The sequence below is a fragment of the Periplaneta americana genome, chromosome 4 (assembly GCF_040183065.1).
Source record: "Periplaneta americana isolate PAMFEO1 chromosome 4, P.americana_PAMFEO1_priV1, whole genome shotgun sequence".
In the NCBI taxonomy this organism is placed as follows: domain Eukaryota; kingdom Metazoa; phylum Arthropoda; class Insecta; order Blattodea; family Blattidae; genus Periplaneta; species Periplaneta americana.
The window spans coordinates 124,342,774-124,364,777 of record NC_091120.1 but is presented as its reverse complement, the minus strand read 5'-3'; the positions used below and the strand labels follow the sequence as shown (position 1 = coordinate 124,364,777).

At 34.4% G+C, this 22,004-nt stretch overlaps 1 protein-coding gene across 1 annotated transcript in view; it reads right to left on the bottom strand.

Moving 5' to 3' along the window:
- Positions 1–22,004, bottom strand: part of LOC138698177 (serine protease inhibitor 42Dd-like) — a 228,915-nt gene that overhangs the window by 41,481 nt on the left and 165,430 nt on the right. Inside the window, exon 2 of the mRNA XM_069823922.1 lies at positions 13,437–13,555. Coding sequence (XP_069680023.1) covers positions 13,437–13,555 — 119 coding nt within the window. The remainder of the gene's footprint in view (positions 1–13,436; positions 13,556–22,004) is intronic.

The following is a 22,004-nucleotide window of genomic DNA, read 5'->3' as shown; positions in this document are numbered from 1 at the left end:
ACAGACTTCAGTTGTGCAGCTCAACAGTTAAATGCCAGTCAGAGTACACATAGGTTCAGTTTTGTAAATCATACTATAAAGACGGTAAATATGCCAAAAGTACGTCATTCAGTCAATTTAAAATCAAAACTAACAAGTTACATTTCAGAATTTAAAGAAGATGGTTTATCAACTGACAATAAAATATTATTTTGTAATTTGTGTTAGTGTGCAGTATCATCTACACAAAAGTTCCTGGTGCAACAACACATTACAACTAGTAAACATCAGGCCAACAAACAACTAAATTCCAAGCAGAGACAATTGTTTTTAACACAACCAACAACATCGAATGTAAGATCTGAGTTTAACATCGACCTGTGCCGTTCTCTCATCTCTGCTGATATTCCTCTCTACAAACTAAAGAATAAGGTCTTCAGGGAATTCCTTGAAAAATATACTCAACATACAATCCCGGATGAGTCAACACTTAGGAAGACGTATGCTCCATCCATCTACGATGAGACAATACAGAAGATAAGAGATGAAATTAAAGATAGTTCAATTTGGGTTTCCATTGATGAGACTCCCGACAAAGAAGGTAGACTTGTTGGTAATGTAGTTATCGGTTTGTTAAGTGAACAATATTCTGAACGAATTCTTTTACATTGTGATGTTCTAGAAAAGTGCAATAACAAAACTATAGTTAAACTGTTCCAACGAAGCTATGGGTAACCTGTGGCCAAAGGGTATTATGTACGATAATGTGTTATTCTTTATTAGCGATGCTGCCCCTTATATGGTCAAAGCTGGACAAGCATTATCTGTTGTATATCCTAAATTGACTCATTTTACTTGTGTGGCGCATGCATTTCATCGTGTGGCAGAAGTGGTCAGAGACAATTTCCCTAAAGTAGATTTGTTGATTTCATCAGTGAAAAAAGTATTTCTCAAAGCTCCCAGTAGAGTTAACGTGTTGAAAGAAATGTACCCTGAAATTCCATTGCCACCAAAGCCAATTTTAACTAGATGGGGTACATGGCTAGAAGCAGTTGAATATTATGCCGAACATATAGACTCTATTAACAATGTTCTCCTTGCATTGGACTCTGAAGATGCAGTCTCAATTGATACTGCGAAAACAGTTACCTGTGACATAAGTGTGAAGAATGACTTAGCTCACATTCAGCATACATTTTCATGCATCATAAAAACGCTCAAAAGTCTCCAAAATAGGCACCTTTCACTATCTGAAAGTTTTGAAATTATAAATAGTACTGTGGAACAACTGAATCGTGGTAGAGGTAAAGTTGCAGATGCAGTAAGAGCTAAGGTGGACACTGTACTTTCAAAAAACCCTGGATATGAAGAACTACAAAAGGTTGTTGCTGTGATGAGTGGTGAATCAACAGTGAAGATTAACTTGGACTTATCCCCAGCAGACATTGTGAAATTGAATTATGTACCAGTTACTTCTTGTGACGTCGAACGCTCTTTTAGTCAGTATAAATCTATCCTCAGAGACAATAGAAGAAGATTCACTTTTCAGCACTTGAAAGAAATGTTTGTAACCTATTGTTATGGTAACAGACAATAAAAATTGTGTTTTGTTGAAACTACATTGGAAGATAAGGTACGTCCATTATATTTTTTGTTTAGTTTGATTAAAATGTACCAATATTTAACGTACATAGTCATTTTTTTATAATTTTAAGTCCATATTTAATTCCATATTTTGGTAAAAATCCATATTTAATTCCATATTTTGGTAAAAATAACTACATATATATTTACATATTTCATATATTTTTAGTCCATATAAATCCGTTCCCTGCTAATGACTTAGCGCTGATATTATACTGAACACCGTTTAAACCTCACGTTCAGTTTAAACTCAAGTTTTTCGTTTTGCTTCGTATTATAAACCTTAACTACCAGTTAATCTTGAGTTAACTTGAGTTTAACTTGATCGGCAGTCGTCTGCCGTTTAAACTGCAGTTCAGGGCTCAACAGTGCAAGATGGCGGCTTCTGCTATACACATGAATATGACAGATGTATTCCGAGAACTTATGAGTGACGATTAGGACGTGGTCAACATTACTAAACGAGCACGACGGCCCAAGAAGTTTTTCGAAATATAATGCGCCACTTTGAAACGAAAATAAACATATGTTTTAAAACAGATTCAGACTTTCGAAGTAGACAGTAGACAGAATTAGGCTTTATATTCCCTAATTTTGTTTCGAAAAATTGAAACTTGAATACAACGTGTAACAAAGAATGAGAAAGTGTAAAAAATATATGTGTTTTAGCGTTTGAATTTAAAGATTATTTGAAAAGGTAAACGATTTCCTTTTTATTTTTAAAAACATTCTGTTGAACCTTTGCATCAGTTACTTGTTGCGCTGCACTTTTTTCCCCCTTTGATAGTAGGTATACTCAAAACGATATAAGATTTCGGAGGTGTCCATAAATCTTTACATTAATTGTATTACCAAACTCATAAAAATAATTTTATTTGACTGACTTCTGTTTCATAAACATTCTACACAACTTATAAAATAAGCACACTAATATTATAGCTCATTAGTCAGATGATTGTGAATGGAGTTCAACCACGGATGATAATGCATGGTTTAGTCTGGTTACAATGTGTTTGGGAGCATAACGTTGGTAAGAAGCTAAGTAGGCGGTATTGGTCCTCTACAGTTTTTTTATGATATTCTCTCTCTTGTCGAAGAACAAAGATGTTTCTTAATGAAGATTCTCCACAAGCATCGGTCATTTTAATAGCAATAATATAATAAAACAGCAGCGATTGTCTTGTTTCCTTTCCTAGCAGTAATACCAATCGTATTCCATTATAGTTTAACTTCACCGAGACTGTAATACGGAGTTAAACTCGCGGTTAGGTTTAACTTAATCTTTAGATTAACCGTATTTATAATACCGGGCTTTAATGAGGATACTGAATACTCGAATCTATAAGCAAGGGAGCAAAAGAAAAGAAAAAAAAAGCAACAATTTTATCAGGAGGAAAATTTTCTTTTCGTATCACTACGTATGATATTGCTCCCTAGATGGGGTTCATCTGCGATTATTTTAGACCTCAAGTTATTCTATCCCGAGAAATGGGACTTATAAGGTAATTTCGAAACATATGAGAGATACAATCCCTTACACGTATTGAATTCGTGATATCAAGTTAAGTAGTTCAAGAATCAGTTAGTAGATTAGAATAGGCGACGATAGCCGTTTTGTAAGTACTTAATAGGCACAGCTTTTGGATTAGAGAAGCTATTGAGAAACACATGTATCGTGATACGTTTATACTGGAACAGTGGTAGAATGAAAATTGCAGGGAAACCCGAGATACACGGACGCAGTTATGTCCACCAAAAATGTCTCAGAATCTGGGAGATGTTCAACCCTAATACTAAGAACATAAGAAACCTTTAACTAACTGAGCTTCGGCTGGAACGTCCATCGTGTGTGCGCATAATGGCTTTCCAATGGCTTTGAGATTGACGGATGTAGACAGTAAGCTTTCTTTTCAAGTTTATGGGAGAGCTGACAGGAATGTAGTCTTAGGTAAGATAATGAGCCTAGGAGGAATCACAAAATAAAATCTCGGGTCATGCAAGTTGGAGGCTATGAAAGACTGATTACATTCTCTTTAAAACAAATGTCTCACACATCTCTTTGAAATCAAAAAGGTGTGCAATACGTGGAAATATCAATCAGTTCGAATTTCCGGCATATCCGGCGACGCTGATATAACCTCTGCAGTTGCGAGCGTCGTTAAATAAAACATAAGATTCAACCAGTCCGAAGAATGATATAAATAGGCCTATGAAAGAGCTCGTGATGTCAGAACATTCGTTTAGCTTGAATACCTAAGGGGACACTATGGTGAAATAATTTTGAAAAATTAAGAAAATTTACTTAAAAATTTATTGTGGCTCACTATTTAGACTGAGCTCAAAAAGCTAATTAATTTATATTCCTATGATTATTTTCAAGCTTTTGAGCCATTATGAACTAAACAATTTTGGAGACTTTGTCTCAAGGAGCCTTTTTAGTGACATCAATATAAAATATATTTAAGGGATTAGGTACAGCTTACAGCAGTAAATTTTTTGGAAATATTCAACATTTTTTTCCTCCATTAGGCCTACTGTATCTTGTACAATAATGAAAATTGGTATGTGTAAAACACTGTCCTTCAGCTATATGAAAATACTATTTTTACGATTAAAAAAAATTACTTATATATATATATATATATATATATATATATATATATATATATATATATTTTTTTTTTTTCAAAATTAAAAATGGTGGCAGTTCACTGTGCAGTGACGAAGCGTTTTCCTCATAATTCATAAACTTATTAACTTTTTCATGTTCTCTCTCTTTTATTTTATTGCTGAAACTCGTATTTACAATATTATACTCTTTCAACTACATTCCTTAATAAATAATATTTTTATTATTTTGTATTAGAAAAAATACCGATATTTGACCTTTTTAAAAATTTATTTATTTTTTATCAGACAATCTATCAAATGTAGAGGAGTGATCTTGCATCATATTGTTGATATGACAGGTATAAATACACACAAAAAATTATCACAGAATGTTGGATAGTTTTTGAGTTATGTGGAAACGCTTCATCACTTCACAGTGAACTGAATTTTGAAAAAAAAAAAGTAAATAATCTTTTAAATCGTAAATATATTTTCTTCATATAGCAGGACAGTGTTTTGAACATTCTAATTTTCATTATTGTACAAGATACAGTAATGGAGAAAATAAATGTTGAATATTTCCAAAATGTTACTGCTGTAAGCTGTACCTAACCCCTTAAAAAATATAATTTCAAAACTATTAGCCCTAATGACATCAAATTTTGTACAGATAATAGTATTGTAGGCATGTTTATGTAGTTTAAAATTAATACATTTTGGATGAAAATTGTACAAGTTTTAAAAATCACACAAGTGTCCACATAAGTGAATGATAAGTGAATGATAGTAATTAATAAATACATTAATGAATTAATTCAAATATTTTTTCTCAAGTCTTTATGCACCTCGAGTTTAATGCTATTATCCTTACAGACCTCCTTAGGAGGCAGGGATGAGATGAGTGAATTTTTATGAGCAAATCTACAGTCTTTAGACATGAGAGAGATAGGTCAGACATTTCCCTAACAGTCATCAAATAGATAGACCAATCCCAGATGAGAAATGAGATCTCACCCTGGGCGTCACCGATGAATGAATAAAATTAGTAAATTAATAGGCCCAAAATGTAATTATTTATTTATTTGTATATAGAATGCATTGATACATTCACGAATGAACAAATTGAATTAATGAACTAATGAATGGAGTGAATTAAAATAGAACCAGTTGACAGAATTAGTTAATAATAAATTAATATTAACCAATCAATGTATTGAACGAATACAAATAGCGAATGAATAGAATAAATTAATGTATTAGCAAATGGATAGAATGAAATAATAAATCTGCAGTGCTTGGGAAAAGTGACATAAATCAGTTTCCACAAATCGTTTTTGATAATTTATTGACAAATTACACTGGTTTATGTCGATTTGTTTTTTTTTTTTCTGTATGAATTATTGTAATGGGAGGAATACTTATGTTTTTTTTTTCCAAGCGAGCAGATGTTCCGTAAGTTGTCAATAAATTAAAAAAAGGTTTGTGGAACTGACTTGTGTCACTTTTCCCAAGCACTGCAGAAATAAACTATAATTAATGAATGCCCGCCACCTTGGTTCTTTGGGTAGTGTATGCTTTTCCCATGCAAACGGTTCGTGGTTCGGTTCCAGGCGTGGGCAATGTAAAAGATTTATCTAACGTCCCTTGTCAGAAATATGCTGTCTTAGCTGGCCACACGACCAAGGGGACCCGCAGGTTGTACCTGTCTAGTGTTGATCCAGAGATATAACTTTCCCTACACCGCTTTGGATTGTAAGTCGGTATCAAAGGAGGAGATAAAACACGACAAAGAAAGAATTAATTAATTGATGTAGGCTATATAATTAATTAAATTAATTATTATATAAAACTAATTATTTGAATTGAATAACTTTTTTGCAACGAATTGATTATTTTATGCAGTTGATTAATGTAATTAGTTGATAGATGAGTATCTTTTTTTCCTTCGATCAGCGTCTCTCGCATAGAGCTTTGTTTTCAGTACGCGACAGCATTATAACTTTATTGGTTCTTAAAGTAAAGTGGGAATTGACGCTCAGGAATGCACGTTGGCACTCAGCGGCGTCTGTGGGCTCATAACACTCAGTGGGATCGTCACATTTTATATCGCAGGCTCTTACCAAATTCGAGAATAACATTAAAGTTTCAGACGGTTTAAAACATTTTTATCTTCGTATACTACGTCTTTCATTATAATTACTTTTTTATGACGTAATCTGGTTACGTATTCGGAAGAAATAGGCCCTAATGATGAAGAAAATGAAAACTGAAAGAAAAAGTCTGCGTTGTTTAATATGCATTTCACTTTGTTATAATTACTTAATCATTCCCATGTGACATTAGAAGTAAAAGTAGTGGCCAGCATTCAATTTCTGTTTATTTCTATTTGGTCGTCGTGACACCACCACCACCACTACCACCACCACCACTACCATCACCACCTTCATCATTATATCCTTTCACGAGTATAAGTTTACTGGTTTGTCTAGGTCTCCAAGTGAATTTCGTTTTTTAGTCGCTTTAACAATCTGAAGAGTCTTCATTTTCCTCTATATTGATATTGGAAAATTATTTAGTAACGACACTTATGTGGTATACTTTATAATTCATTTATTAATAATGTAGGGAGTTCTTTCACAACTATTCTGCGAATTTAATCGCTTTCAATTGTTTACACAATGCGTTACCATCAGTGACTCTTCAGCTGATATTTACTTATCAAAAGAAATTGGCATTCATCTCCGGCTTATTTTGTCAGATGTATGGTGTGTACAATACGATTATTTAATCCTAACACAGACAATGTGCGCCTGAGTCAGGCGAGTCCATTAAGTTACGCCAAGGGATGTTCAGTAGTCTGTCGCCTGCAGTCAGAGCGATCGGATGTCACGCATGCGGTATAGCGTTGTGTTTCCAGCACGGTTAAGCCGTACTGCATTCCTTTACCGACCGCTAGCCCTTATCTCTACTCTGGAACTCTCCCCACTACTTCTACTACTTCCCCTCTTTCGCGTCGCTGAGCTGTCAGGACTAAATAATCGGTCTGTACAGCGGTTATGAAGCAGATTTGTAATAAGAGGAGAATAACCAGTTCTTGGAGTTTTGACACTAAATAGGTCAATAAAATACTTAAAGCGTTAAGTTCATGTTGACCAGGTTTTTATTTCTGTTTGGTAATGTAATATTTTATTAGAATGTGCCTAAAACATGAAATTAATTATGTTGTTGCAACGGTGTAGGTATGTATGAAGTATAGATCGGCGTCACCCAACCCTACTATACAGTTCAAGCCTGTTGTTCAGTGAACATGCGAAAACAAAACAAAATTGGAGCTTTGAATCAGTGCCCTAATAGGAAGATTTGGTAGCGAGCACTCCATTAGGAAAGAAGAACAAGCATTTTATCAAAAAGGAGACATTTTTCATTTGAAACAATTAAAATATTTACGGTCATTGATCGTAATGTTTGTTGTTTAGTCATCTGTCAGAAGACAGGTCTGAACCTCACAAGTGAATAGAGACTCGTAATGCACGCACTCATAATTTGTTTTATTTTAAGTTTGTGCTGACGTTTATAATAATAACAATAATAATAATAATAATAATAATAATAATAATAATAATAATAATAATAATAATAATAATAATAATATTTATTAATACTATACACTTGAGCTACATTAGGCATTGCAGCCCGAAAGAGCAGAAGCTCGTGCTCGGGCGCAGTTCAGATCAGTTATACAAAATATATCACAAAATTACGAGAGTTCATTGAGCACAATCACATTAATAAATGGTAAAATACATACAGCATGTAATAACAGGGTCTATATACAAATAGAAAATACAGAAGTACATGAATATTAGAGTAACAATTTTAACTCAATTAGCTTAAACAATTAAATAATTAATCTGATTTGTTTCTTAAATCTATGTGTGTTAAGTGTACTTAGCTCAGGGTAAGCTCTAATTAATGTATTATATATTTTGGGTCCAAAATTTCTGCTGTGTTTTAATCCAGCAGTTGTGTGGCATTTGGGAGTATTTAGAAAGAAACTGTAGTTTTGTCTCGTCTGGTATTCATGAGGATCATATTTAAATTTATTGTGGTTTTTATGGAAGTAAATCAGCAATTTTTGTTTATAAATTTGTTCTAGATTTGATACGCCAAATTCCTGAAAAATTAATTTTGTTGGGTAATCAAAAGGTTTATATAGACAAATTTTGATAATTCTTTTTTGGAGCAGATTTAAAGGACGGAGAGTCGATTTTGCCATTCCTCCCCAACCTAAAATACCATACTGAATTATTGATTGAAACAGAGCTAAGTACACAGTATGCAGAACATAAACAGGTAAATAAGAGCGTAGAATGGAAAATTTGTGGATTGTTTTACGCAATCTGTTACACAGAAAGGAGATATGCTTGTCCCATTTTAAATGTTGGTCACTAATAATGCCTAAATATTTTACTTGTGAGGATATACTCAAAGCGTTACATGAGCAAGTAGGTAGGTTACAATCATGTATAGTTATACTTATATTATTATTTATTTCTAGTTGCTCAAGGCCATGTGATGTTAATGAAAATGGTATTAATTTTGTTTTAGAAACGTTCAAAGAAAGTAAGTGAGCATCCAGCCATTCTTTAATAATATTAATACCACTGTTAGAATTTTGATAAGTTTCATTCCAACTCGAACCGCTAAATATAACCACAGTATCATCAGCATAAGAATACAGAGTACCAGAATATTTCTCAATGTCAATTTTAAGTAAATCGTTGATATATATTAAAAACAAAACAGGACCTAAAATCGTCCCCTGAGGTACACCTATATCAATGTTACGTGATTTACTAAGGTGATCATTTATTTTAGTTGCTTGAGTTCTGTTACTTAAGTAAGATTTAAATAATTTTAAAGCAATTCCATTAATTCCTAATCTATCCATTTTATTCAAAAGTATACTGTGATTGACCGTATCGAAAGCTTTTTGTAAGTCTAGAAAAATTCCTAGACATTTATTTCCTACATCTAATTCTTGAATTATTTTTGAGGTAACTGCCATAATAGCATCATCAGTGCACAAATTTTTTCTGAAACCAAATTGATTATCATTTAGTAGTTTATTTTTTTCTAAAAATGTTATTAACCGTGTTTTTATACATTTTTCAAATACCTTAGAGAGACTGGGTAATAGTGAAATGGGTCTGTAATTATTAAGATTACTTTTGTCACCAGACTTGTGAATTGGTATCACCACAGCATGTTTTAGGGCTGAGGGAAATATACCTTGAGATATGCACAAATTAAATATAAAGGCAAGTGGTTTAGAAATAGCTTCGATAATAAGTTTCAGGGTATTTGTTGTAATACCATCAATACCAGGAGCCACATTATTTTTTAAACTGTTTACAATATTAATGATTTCACATTCGTTTACAGGAAACATAAACATAGATGATATACTTTTATTATAAAGCTTATAGTGATGAGTACCAAATACTTTCTTTTTTATATTAGATATGATGTCATGACTTACATTAGTAAAATGATCGTTAAATTCATGCGATAGTTTCCTTATTTTCAATTGTTATTCCATTTCGACTTATGTTTTTCATTTGTTAATTTCAACCTTTAATCAAATCTAAATTATCTTAATGTGTTTTACTTGTTTTAAAAATCAGGGGAGACAAATTTAGAGCAGCATGTAGCCATGGTTATTAAAAATATTATGTGATGCCTGAATTGTTTAACGAGTTCAACATTTTTAATATTTCGACTAATAGGCTACATAATGTTAGCAAAAACGGCTGTAGGAAGAAATTCGAATGTGCGTCGTAGATTAATATTGTTACATTTGTTGCGCATCTCAAGATATTGTCACTACATAACTTCAGCGGAGAGCACAGAGCGTCTCTGAGAACGTGAATTTGCATTGCATTGATATTTATTATTGTTTGATATTCTGTATTTCAGTAAATGTATCATCTTAGCTCGAATGGTTTTCTCATTGCATATGGGGGGGGGGGAATGTGGTGGCTCCCGAAAATAGAGGGGATGGCTCCTGAAAATGTTTAGTTTTGTCTAACCGAGGTAAAAAAATTATCTTTTACGAGTATTATATATAAGCTGCCTTTAAATATCGTTATTATTGTTATTAAATTCAAGTGGTATTTTGTACATGAGTAGGCTACTATTCCAGTTGTACACAGACTTACAGACACGAGTACTATACACGAATATATGTAAACACACAGTACCGGAGCGTGTGGGGAGAGACCGCAGCGTAAAGCTAGTATGATCGAGGTACACCTAACTGAATTCGAAGTAACCAAACGCGGTACTCTAGTGATGATTTCCGAATTGTGGTACAGTATTGGCTAAGTTGGTTGTGCTAGAACTATTGTAACACCATATAATTATATTTCTATGTTTCATAACGAAAAGTTAATGTTGCAGGCGTCAAGTTTATACCCAGGCCAAAAAATTGGTTTCCTCTCTTTATTGCTACTTTCAACTGGAAGCAAACAGTGGTTTACCCATAACTAACGTAACCAGAGTACGGAATGTATTACTGTAGTTTGTGTAATGAAGAAAAGCATATCGCCTTTTAATTGCTAGCCGTTTAATTATTTCAATTAAAATACATCCATTATTTAATTTTCGTGAGCTAAATATTGGAAAATGCTCTTTTAAATAAAACAAGGTTGGCAAGTTTTGTCGACCATGAAGTGGTTTTATCTGTCTTAATTAAATTTATTTTTTTCCATAGATGTTAAAATGACAGAGCTTATACTTAAGGACGAAGTTATTTCGAACTTAATCAGAAGCAATGGCTTATACTTGTACACTGACCTCGTTTAACAGTCATCAAGAAAAAAGATAAATGACAACTTTGTATCTGATTGATTAAACCACTGCTAACAAATCTTTAACCTGATGTAGAAAGCACATTGACAGATTAGAGCAAGACATATCTGAATAATACATTTGAAAAGGGAATCGATACGTTCCTACTTAACATCTAGCTTCGCATTACTAGTTAACCAGTTAAAGCCTGCCAGTCAATATCTGAAAATCCTTTTTATGCAATGGGTTGTCGCATGCAAGTTACTTTGTAATCTTTTTGATTGTACTTTTTTTTCTTACTTATTATGCACAAAACTGAAATTAGAGATATATGTACGAGGGCCATTTCACAAGTCATGGCAACTATATTACATCAGCCAATAAAGCTACAGGACTAGAAATTCACTATATGCGATTGAAGGTCACTGGAATGTGCTTCGCAATGCTAGTCCCAGATTGGATCGGGGTACAGGAGACAATGAGCATGGGAAATTGAAAAATGCTTAAATATAGAAATCATTGCTTTATTATGCTCGAAAGGAAACAAAGTACATTACTCACAGCTAACACCCTTCAAAATAATCTCCCAAGGCTTCCATACATCTTTGCCAACGATGATGCAGGCGTTGAATACCGTCGGCTGTGTGCGATTCGTCTGTGTGTACCACTTCTCGTCGAAACGCTGTTAAGATGTCCTCCCTGTTTGCAAATCGTCCACGCAGCGGCTTCTTCATTTGCGGAATGAGATCAAGGTCGCATGGACTGAGATCAGGCGAGTAGGGAGGATGTTCCAAAATCTCCCCCCCCCCCCGCGCTGCAAAAGGTTCCTGGCATGAGACAACACACTATCACCCAATGCTTCTCGTGGCTCAGAATGACACTGACGAGCATTTCTGCCACGAAGAACTGCAATTTTCACGTATGACCGCTGTTCAACTTTACTTACATCCATCTTGGAGCACAGCCTCTAGCATACTAACTTTTGCGTGTGCTGTAAACTAGCCACCAATTCACACAGACGTAATCTGGCGGTGACATTCCGTACGGTGTACAGTGTACAACAGGTCTTCAAACGTATATACTGAACTAACCAAATTTTCGGTTATTCGGAAGATATAACATAGTTGCTGTGACTTATGAAATGACCCTCGTACGCACAATTTGCAGTGTACTTCTGTAGAACGAACACATAATCCATAATTTCAATATAATTAATTTTATTACTTTCATTATGCTGCCGAGTCGACTATATAGTCCACTTCTGAAGTAAAGTTAAGACCCTGGAAAGGTATTATTAGTCGCATGAAAGATTGTTTTACATATAAAATCCATTTTCATAGTTCGAGGTATCAAAATATAATTGAACCTTCATCTGTAACTTTTTAACATCTCAAATGTTGCTCATTTACTTTCGCTTTATGTTAATTTAGTTTAAGTTTTTTTCCCTACCGCCAGATGATTGCATAGGTAGTAAAGAAAAGAGATCCTTTCTCAAAGGATTGTCGGTCATTAATCTTAAGGATCCCCTTGTTTCTCAAAGTTTTATACCTCTTTTCCTTCAATGAAAATTCATCCACACATAACAAGATCTTGTCAAAGTTCAAATGAAAAAATAAAGAATATGCTCAAAGCCTGTTTGTAAACCACTTATATTATATCTTAACACATATGTAATCTTTAATTGCTCATTTTCGTAAATAGATAATGTTGGAAATGATTGCAATACCGGTGTATGAATAACTAGATCACGTGAATCCATGCGAATGCCTTTTGTATGCATTCTGAAAACGAAAGTATAATAAATCATAGGGTATATCCTTTGGATGATAGTTAAAAAAAATAAACGATAAATTATATAATCGCAACTTGGTAAAGAACTGAATTGTTGCGAAATTGTCGTCGTGACACTATTGCGTTGACTAGTTTTGACAGTTAAACCAGGTCTCACTATTCTGGTTGGTATTATATTTAGTTCTGTTTTGCCAACCCTGAAATAACACATACATGGGTGTGTGTATATAGCAATTTTGACGATTGTGTTATTCACAAATACCCAGAGATAAAAATATAGATCTGTGTATTTTTATATCGAAATTTTATTGCAGAAGTATTTTCTGGCTTGCTAGTACCTTGAGAATGGATCCATACCGACCTCATCGCTTCGGAATAATTTCAGCTATTGTTGCAATCCGCGAGATCACTATCTGTTTCAAGATAATCTCTATAGTAGTTAAAGAACCCATTTAAATAAATTCATTTCAAAGTGCACGACGTGTAGTAGGTGGAACGCAAATATGTATTGTTCTTTTAATGCCAAAGTAGTCTCTTGGGACATATAAACAGTTACGTACCTTCAGAAGTTCCAGGTCAAAGAAGTTGAATCGGTCGCTGTTCTCAGCTTTTTGTTTTTCTCTGAATCTGGACAACTGTCCTGAGGATTGAGACACCATCACGCACAGCAGAACTGCACCTAAGGAAAGAAAGTATAGGTGTTTTGTAGCACTACATTCACAGTTCACTTTATTAGATACTTTGGAATAAATAATGTGTATTCTTATCTATAGTAATAATAATAATAATCATCATCATCATCATCATCATCATCGTCATCAATCTTATGGATATGTCACTGTTGACATGTTTCGGTCTTAGAATCCATCCATAATTTTCTGCATTGGTCGACCCTGCTCTCTTCTTCCGTTTATGGTATAATTCATTATTAATTTTCGAAATTCTGGTCTAGAAATTCGGTTTACATGTTCAATACAATTCGTTTCTATTTTCTGTTTAAAAAAATGGGAGTTTTGTCAGTTTTTTTTTAAATTTCGTCATTTGGCTTGAAGTCTGACCAATTATTGTATTCTGCTGTTCGCACATATTTAATCTCAGAGGATTTCGGTCTGGATTTATCTCACCAATTACAACATGAGAAGTACTAAAGTATTGTATAACTTTATTCTTATTTTATTTCGTACTTCGTTGAGTTTGAAAATATTTTAGTAAAAATTTGGAAAAGCTAGAAATGTTGTCATTGCATTTTTATTGTATATGAAACTAAACTTCCTCGATAGGTGAATGTACAATATTTACTTGCGTGATGATTTTGCTGTGCGTTTTTACCTAGAAATGCCATTACTTTATATGTTGCTTTTAAAATTGTTAAACCATGCTCAAGAGAATGCATTCTTCAGTTTCCAATTGATGATTTGCACCAATCGTTTTCCAACAATCGATGAAGTGTCCTGTTTTGAATATCGAGATTGCTGTTTGCTTTTCATTTTTAATTTTTGTGCTGGTTTGTATCAGATCTGTTATGGTGGAGATTTCCATATCTGGACTAATTTAACTTCTGAGCAGTTTTTATATACCTTACTTTCTGTTTAAATGATTGTGTATCATTTTTCCTTCTTTTAATAACGCACCTTCTTTGTCATTACATGGGACAGTGTTAATTGAAAGCGAATATTATTGGTATTGCTTGAGACTTACCAGTTTATGTAATGTGCGTATTTTATTTGCATCATGCATTTATGGTATATAGAACATCTGTTCTCTGTGAGAATCCAGGAGCTTGTATTAGTGAGAGTCTGCGTTAGAGCATCGTCTTTAGTTAAGACTGAATACGGAACAGTGGTCAGAATTTCTTGGTTATAGTCTTTTGATGCTGTTGTATTCTATTAAAAGCTCTTCGTTTCCTCTGTGTCATTAATATTAATAATAATAATATAATAATGCAGTTATTATAAAATACATATTGTATACATTAAACAATACTGAACATATTAAATAAATCAAATGAATTTACCCCCGTATGAGCAACGCTTGTGTTCGGGGGTTGCATGTTTCCTAGCATTTGATACAGTAATACAAGTATATTGTGTGCCAGTTGCATTCTACGATAATGTGTTACTGATTTCTAATACGAACTGTTTGGGAATAAGAGATAAAATCATAAAATGTAATGTTTCGGTCATACATTAATTTTATTTTCTCATTATAGGACGTATATAGGAAGTATTTTAATTATACAGGAAGAGGATAGATATTTCTTCTGAATTCGATGTTTTTAGCATCTCTGGTACCTATAAAATAGTTTTTGATATGCAGTCTGTCCACCTGTTGACAATGATGACAATGATTTACTCAAAGTTGATTCTAACAATTTTTACTAGTACTCGAGAAAAGGGCAAAGTGAAAGAGTATAGATCGTATTATTCACAGAAATATTTTTATACTTGCAGCATTCCATGCCGGTTAGTAGACTATACAAGGTGATTCAAAAGGTAAGGTCAACCGGTGAGGAGATGATTCAGGGCGACGTTTAGAACAGGAAAGTCCTTTGTCAGTTTTATTTATTTGCAACCGTTTCAGAGTTACAACAGTTCAAACAGTTAATTCACATCTCATAATACTTACAATAAATACTAATTTACCGTTAGTTGTTTTGATCTAGGTTTGTTTACAAGGCATGATTTCCACAATTGATGGAGAGACAACGGATAATATGCCGTTAAATGTGATCGACCTGCACGGTCCCCTGACTTAACGTCTGGACTTCTTTGTATGGAAGTTTATGAAAGAAAAGGTGTACGCTACAGAGATTACAGACAGAGATCATTTACTCCAGCGAATTAGTCCAGCTGCAACAGACATCCGACTACGAAAAGGGCAGTTCTTGTGCACAGCGCAGTAAGAGAACGTGCCCAGGCATGTTTGCATGCAAACGGAGGACATTTTGAGCAGTTACTCCAATAAAGAACTGTAAGTTAGTAATTATTGTATGTAAGTCATCTTAGTTGAGAGTAAATGTTTGACCTGCTGTAATTCTGAAATGGTTGCAAATAAATAAAACTGACAAAGGACTTCTCTGTTCCAAATTTCGCCCTAAATCATCTCCTCACCGGTTGACCTTACCTTTGAATCACCTTGTATTATTGAATTTTTTAGGTTGGGGATTAGCCGGTTAATATTGTCTCTTGCTGAGCGTTGTTGTTGTTGTTGTTTGTTGCATATGTGAGGTGGGTGGAATTAGGATAGGTAGATAAATTTCACAGTGAAGCACTGTAGTAACAATTCGTTACTTTGGGACAGAAAGGTATCTATAGAAATGGAACCGTTATGAGAACACCAAGAAAGGGACGTGAATTCGAACGTACTTCTAATTTCATTTCAGAAGTGGTTTTGCGTTACACTTCAGACATGACATCAGCTATAGTAATTACTTTTGACGCAAGTCATATGTGAATTGCGAAGATCTTTTAATGTCCTCATTTTAACTCTAATGTACTATGTTGATGTGTGATAGAAGTAGTAATGTGTAACAACAGTGTTACTCATCTGAAATTAGAGCATTGTTCTCCTAAGCTCTAAAGTCATTTTATGCCGCCATAAAGTTGTTTAATTCATAATTATTCAACTCGAAAATTATGAAGAATTAAGTTATTCCACACCTGTGGAGTAACGATTAGCGCGTCTGGCCGCGACACTAGGTGGCCCGGTTCGAATCCAGGTTGGGGCAAGTTACCTGGTTGAGGTTTCTTCCTGGATTTTCCCGGCTTGCGTCCAGCGATGTCATCGTGAGTACAAATTTGCCGACGGCTAATCTAAACTGCAGGAACAGAGGTTAGTTAAAATTCTTTTGTTATATCTTTAAGAACACCTTAAATCATTCATATTTTTCATTTCACCAGTCAAATCATTATATATTTTTAAGCCATATACATTTTGTTGAAACTTGTCAAACGATATGCTGGAATATTAAAATTATCGTTAAAACGAGTGTTGTAATAATGAAAATCACTATTTCGTTAAAATGGATCTTATTAGAATGTATTAATTCCATGAGCTTAAAATATATAAAGCATAAACTATTAAAATATTAAAACTCTTAAAATATTCCCTAAATGATATACGATTATCAACACCTGCCATGCATCTCACGAGATGCTTCTGAGCAATATAAACATCACTGATCTTCTGGCTTGACCCCAGAAATTTCGATTCTACTTCAGCATAATACAAGGTGGGGCATGGAAACCAAGTGCTTTTTGAGTGGCTTGTACTCGGTCATTATGAAAGGGAGAGACGTGCGGCATGTGAGATTCCATTCCGTGGCTCATAGCATTTCACCTGCAGTCGGTATGTTTGCGTATGATTGTTTTCTTAGGAATGGCGAGTCGGTGACCGCGGTACAGCGTGAGTTTTGCTACAGATTCAATATTAATCGCAATGATTCTGTTCCCGTGCGTGACACAATCTTATGTTGGGTTAACAATCTTTGAACAAAAGGCGCAATACTGAATTATAACGGTCCCCAACGCAGAGTGCGTACTCCAGAAAATGTTGACAAGCGATACTGCGCAGCCCAGACCCCTCTGCTCGTAGACATTCAGCTGCACTTGGAATCAGCAATCGTACGGTAAGATGGATGACAATTTACATTTACATCCATACAAGATGGGTAGTTGTACAGAAATTCAATGTAAGGGATTACTCCAACAATGAATTTCGCACACTCCACGAGCAGTATGAAATATGATGGTTGCAATGAGTGATGAAGCCCATTTCCACTTTAATGAAGCCGTTAACAGATAAAATTTTCGGTGTTGGGCTGCTGAAAATCCGCGACACTTACAGGAAAAACCTCTGCATAGCCCTAAAGTAATATTTTAGTGCGTGGTGGGACAGTTTGGCGTCATCGGTCCCTACTTTTTTTCAAGAAAATGGGATTACAGAGTTACTGTAAACTCTGTGCGTTACATTGAGATAATAAATACTTTTTTCATCTTTGAGTTGCAAAGAAGAGGTATTGATTATCAACGTTTGTGGTTTCAGCAAGATGGGGCCACTGCGCATACATCCAGAGCCTCAGTGACAGTTCTTTGCCCCCTGTTTCCCAATCGTCTCATTTCGAGATTTGGTGATGTTTCATGGCCCCCTCGGTCTTCTGACCTGTCCACATATGATTTTTTTTCTATGTGGGTACCTAAATGCTGTCTAGCTTTTATTAATCAGTTAATCTTTTAGTACTTTGATTTTTATTGTATTTGTAAATTTAATATTAATTGTAATTGTATTCTTAATATTGTAGTTGTAATCCCCTGGTAGAGGGGAAGAGAAGGCCTGATGGCCTTATCTCTACCAGGTTAAATAAAATAAATAAATAAATAAATAAATAAATAAATAAATAAATTTATGGTATTACGAGGAAAGCTCCCAATATTAGATGAACTGAAGGATACAATACGTAAACACATCACCCAAATCAACAGAGATCTGGAAAGAGTAGTCAGTTTTCGTCAGCACCTTCAACAATGCGTCAATGCAGACGGGCATCACATGCCAGATGTAATTTTCTGCTCATAATTGAAATGGTATGTTCTCACAAATGTTGTTCTACCAATAAATTGTGTTGAAAACAAAAACGAACTATTTTATGATTATTTTAAAAACACTTGGTTCCTATGCCCCACCCTGCAGGAGGTCTGAATGGTTCTATGACAAAAACAAGATCTCAAATTTTTAATTTGGTAATAGTCAACATTCATTTTCTGAATTGGGTGTGAACAATGTAATTTTCAATTCATATGTTCGTCAAATATTAAACCAAGGAATTTAGTTGAATGTTACTGGCACACCTATCGTATACATTAGAGACTCTGGAAGCAGATATACTATTCGTATTAATAGTGGCTGCGAATTTCACATCACATGACGCCTTAAAACGATCATAATTTGTAAAATATTCTTGGTGACGTTAAATGCTTTGTTTTATATCGTGCGCTTTGTTTAGTTAAATCTGCATTTCACGGTCAGCTTCGTGCACAGGAATAGCGACAAGACTGTTAGGAAGTCATTGTCGCAATATTCATGATGTGAAATCATGCTCTTTTTTTCAAATCTTAAGTTCTGCACGTGACAGTTCCAGCTTCTTTACCTCAGTCCAGCCACAAGGCTTACGTTTCACATTAGTCATCGTTATAATGTATTCAGAGCGAATTGTTTTAACGCTTATGACACATTTGTGTTTTAGTTATTGGTTGTATGAAGTATAGACGAAGTATTTTGGTGCTTTTTTTAAATCAAGATTGGCGTACGTAACTGCTACACGTTGATCAATATACAGGGACATCATTTTATTTTTACTTCAATTTTTATTGCACCTGAGTTTTTGAATGTACTTCACTCCCACCCCTTCTACTAGTGAACTTCCACTCAAGGCCGCATATGCAGTCAAAGTCGTCCGGTCACAGTATACAATATTGAGTGAGTATACTACGTTCCAGAAATATGGTCTTATTTTCCGGTGAATAAAGTGCATTCATTATTGATCATATTTTCGCACAGGTACTGTATCCGTTTGGTTACGTCGCTTCCCTGTTTCCAACATCCGTTTCTACTGGCCCCTCTGTAAATGCTAGTTGCTGGGCTGTTTTAGCTCTTTTCTGAAAACATTTGCTGTCAGGAATTGGACGTTTACGTAATATTATACAACTGTTTAAAATAATTTAAATAAAATGGCCTCGTTAAGTAACTGTCACGTGATTTCCCTCTTTCTACGACCCTGCGACATAACTACTTGGACGAACAGTAAACAGCAATCTGAGTAAATTTATCTGTACGACAGAAGTGGAGTGATTACAATACGTAAGTAAGGAACTTTGTTGTAGAGTAGCTACAACATTATTATTTCAAAAGGCACAGGATTATGGCCCCCCCCCCCCATGTCGACTGATGCTTTGCATTATTTCTTTTGGGGTTACTGTAATCAGTTGTGTTTGTTAAACATCCTACAGCAATAGAAGAATTAAAGAATTACATTCAGAAACATACATTCAATTTCAGGAGATATGTTTAAAAACATTTTCGATAATATTCACACAAAAGTACGGAAGCCCGTATAGAAATGAACGGCCATCTTTTTCAAGAATTGTGTAAATATCCAGATTTTGATTATTTTTAAATTTAAATGCACTCTCCATATTGTATGCTAGTGTCCTGTAGACAGTAAATTATACATTCCATAATGAATACGTTGCCTGTACAGTTCAGTTAGTGAGTAAAAACACTTATTGTTAATACTGTACTGTATTTTGAGTAAATAAAAACCTAACGAAAATTGTAAAACTGAAAATCGTAATCGTTTTTAGTTTACGTAAGTGGATACACTACTTTTCTTCCCTCCTATACCTAGTAAAGTGATTTGTTTGTATTTTACACTAGTATCATCAAACTCCGGTTGTGAAAGGGGTTAACATAGTGTTTGCGGTTCTCAACCATCAATCCAAAGGTATAGCCAGGTTAATATTAAAAATGTTAGTGAAAACAAAATCCCGTAGTAAATCTACTTTTGCTGAAACATGCTTTAAGATGTGACTGGCGCACATCTATCGAGCAAGAAGCAAAAGAGCTACCCGGCATTATTTGGCACGACTAACCAAAGAGCATTTTTCTCGTTGGAATAGACAGACCATTGCTCTCTGAGTAAAGTAGTTTGTTGCGCGCACGTGTCTTTGTTGTATCGGCTGCTGCCGGTCATTTTTATTTTCTAGTTCAACACATTATTATGATGTGATTCATTTACCGGTATGAATCAATGTGGAAATAAATGCAGAAAATTTAATATAACAGACACTTGCTTTGTATAACTATACAATCTTGGTGTTCAAGTCGTGCTTTTTATTATTAATAGGTGTCTTTTCTTATTTTATCGTTATCTGATTTGCAATAATTTCAAAATTATCAACATCTTTTGGAATTTCGAAATTTCTTTTCTTCACACCACAATTCATAGAGTGAATTCTATAGTTTATTTTCCTTTTGCCTTTCCTGTATAATTGAATGCACCGAAGGACGCTTTTTTCTTCATCTGTGTTCCATTTCCCCAAACACTATCACAATAGCATATTTCTCAGCCGTAGCAACAACTGACGTACAATAAGCAGAAATCCTTTGCTTAAAAGGAAATAAAAAAACATATAATTGTTTTCGATGCAAGTAAGAATGCTTTTGATCTGAACAAAAACTCTTTCGACAAAAACATATTTGCTATATTGTTCTGCGCCTACCCTAAACTTGGCATGTGATATCGAATAAAAAAGTATATACATGGGTCATTCAATAAGGAAACAATTGGATAAACAACGAAGAAAACATTTTTGAAGCAGTCACATTATTGCAGTGCTCAGAAGTAATCTGGCACGAACGAAACCCGCTACTGGAATACTACATACCCGCCACTGGAACTGCATACTAGTATTAACCACGATGCACTAGCGTACTCGGCAATGGTACTATTGCAGTGTAAATAAAACCCTGCAAGTTATTATACCCCATTTACAGGACCAGTCGGACGTGTTATTTAGTATCCCAAGTATGCATACGTATTTATTTTTAGATTTCCGTCGTCTTCGGTGAACTTGAAAGTATCCGCAATTGACACTAGCAAATACAATTTCAAGGTTTTCAACTTACTCATTATTGAAAATGAAAGTGATCTGGAGATCTGCAAGACAGGGAAGTACGATAAAGAATATGCTATCATAAATTGAATCCGTCATTTTTAAAACCACATGAGTCCACATTTTTACGAAAATGATTTACTGGTACTATAGCAAGCACTATGGGTAGACGCATCATTTCTAGTTGAAACAACATGAGTCCAGCATTACTAAGCAGTCTGTAAAATATTAAAATGTTGAGTTCCTTTCAAAACCACATCAGTCCCGGACTCATATGGTTTTAACAAAAAATACCATGATGCACCCGTAATGCATTTGCTACCATGCACTTCTTTGTCAAGATATTGGATAGTGAGTGTAGTTCCAAGAGTTCTGTAGAAGAAAAAATACGCAGAAAGGTGTCATTATCAGAGATGTGTATAAAAGAGAGGATAAAGCATTGCAAAGAGAAGGGTCTCT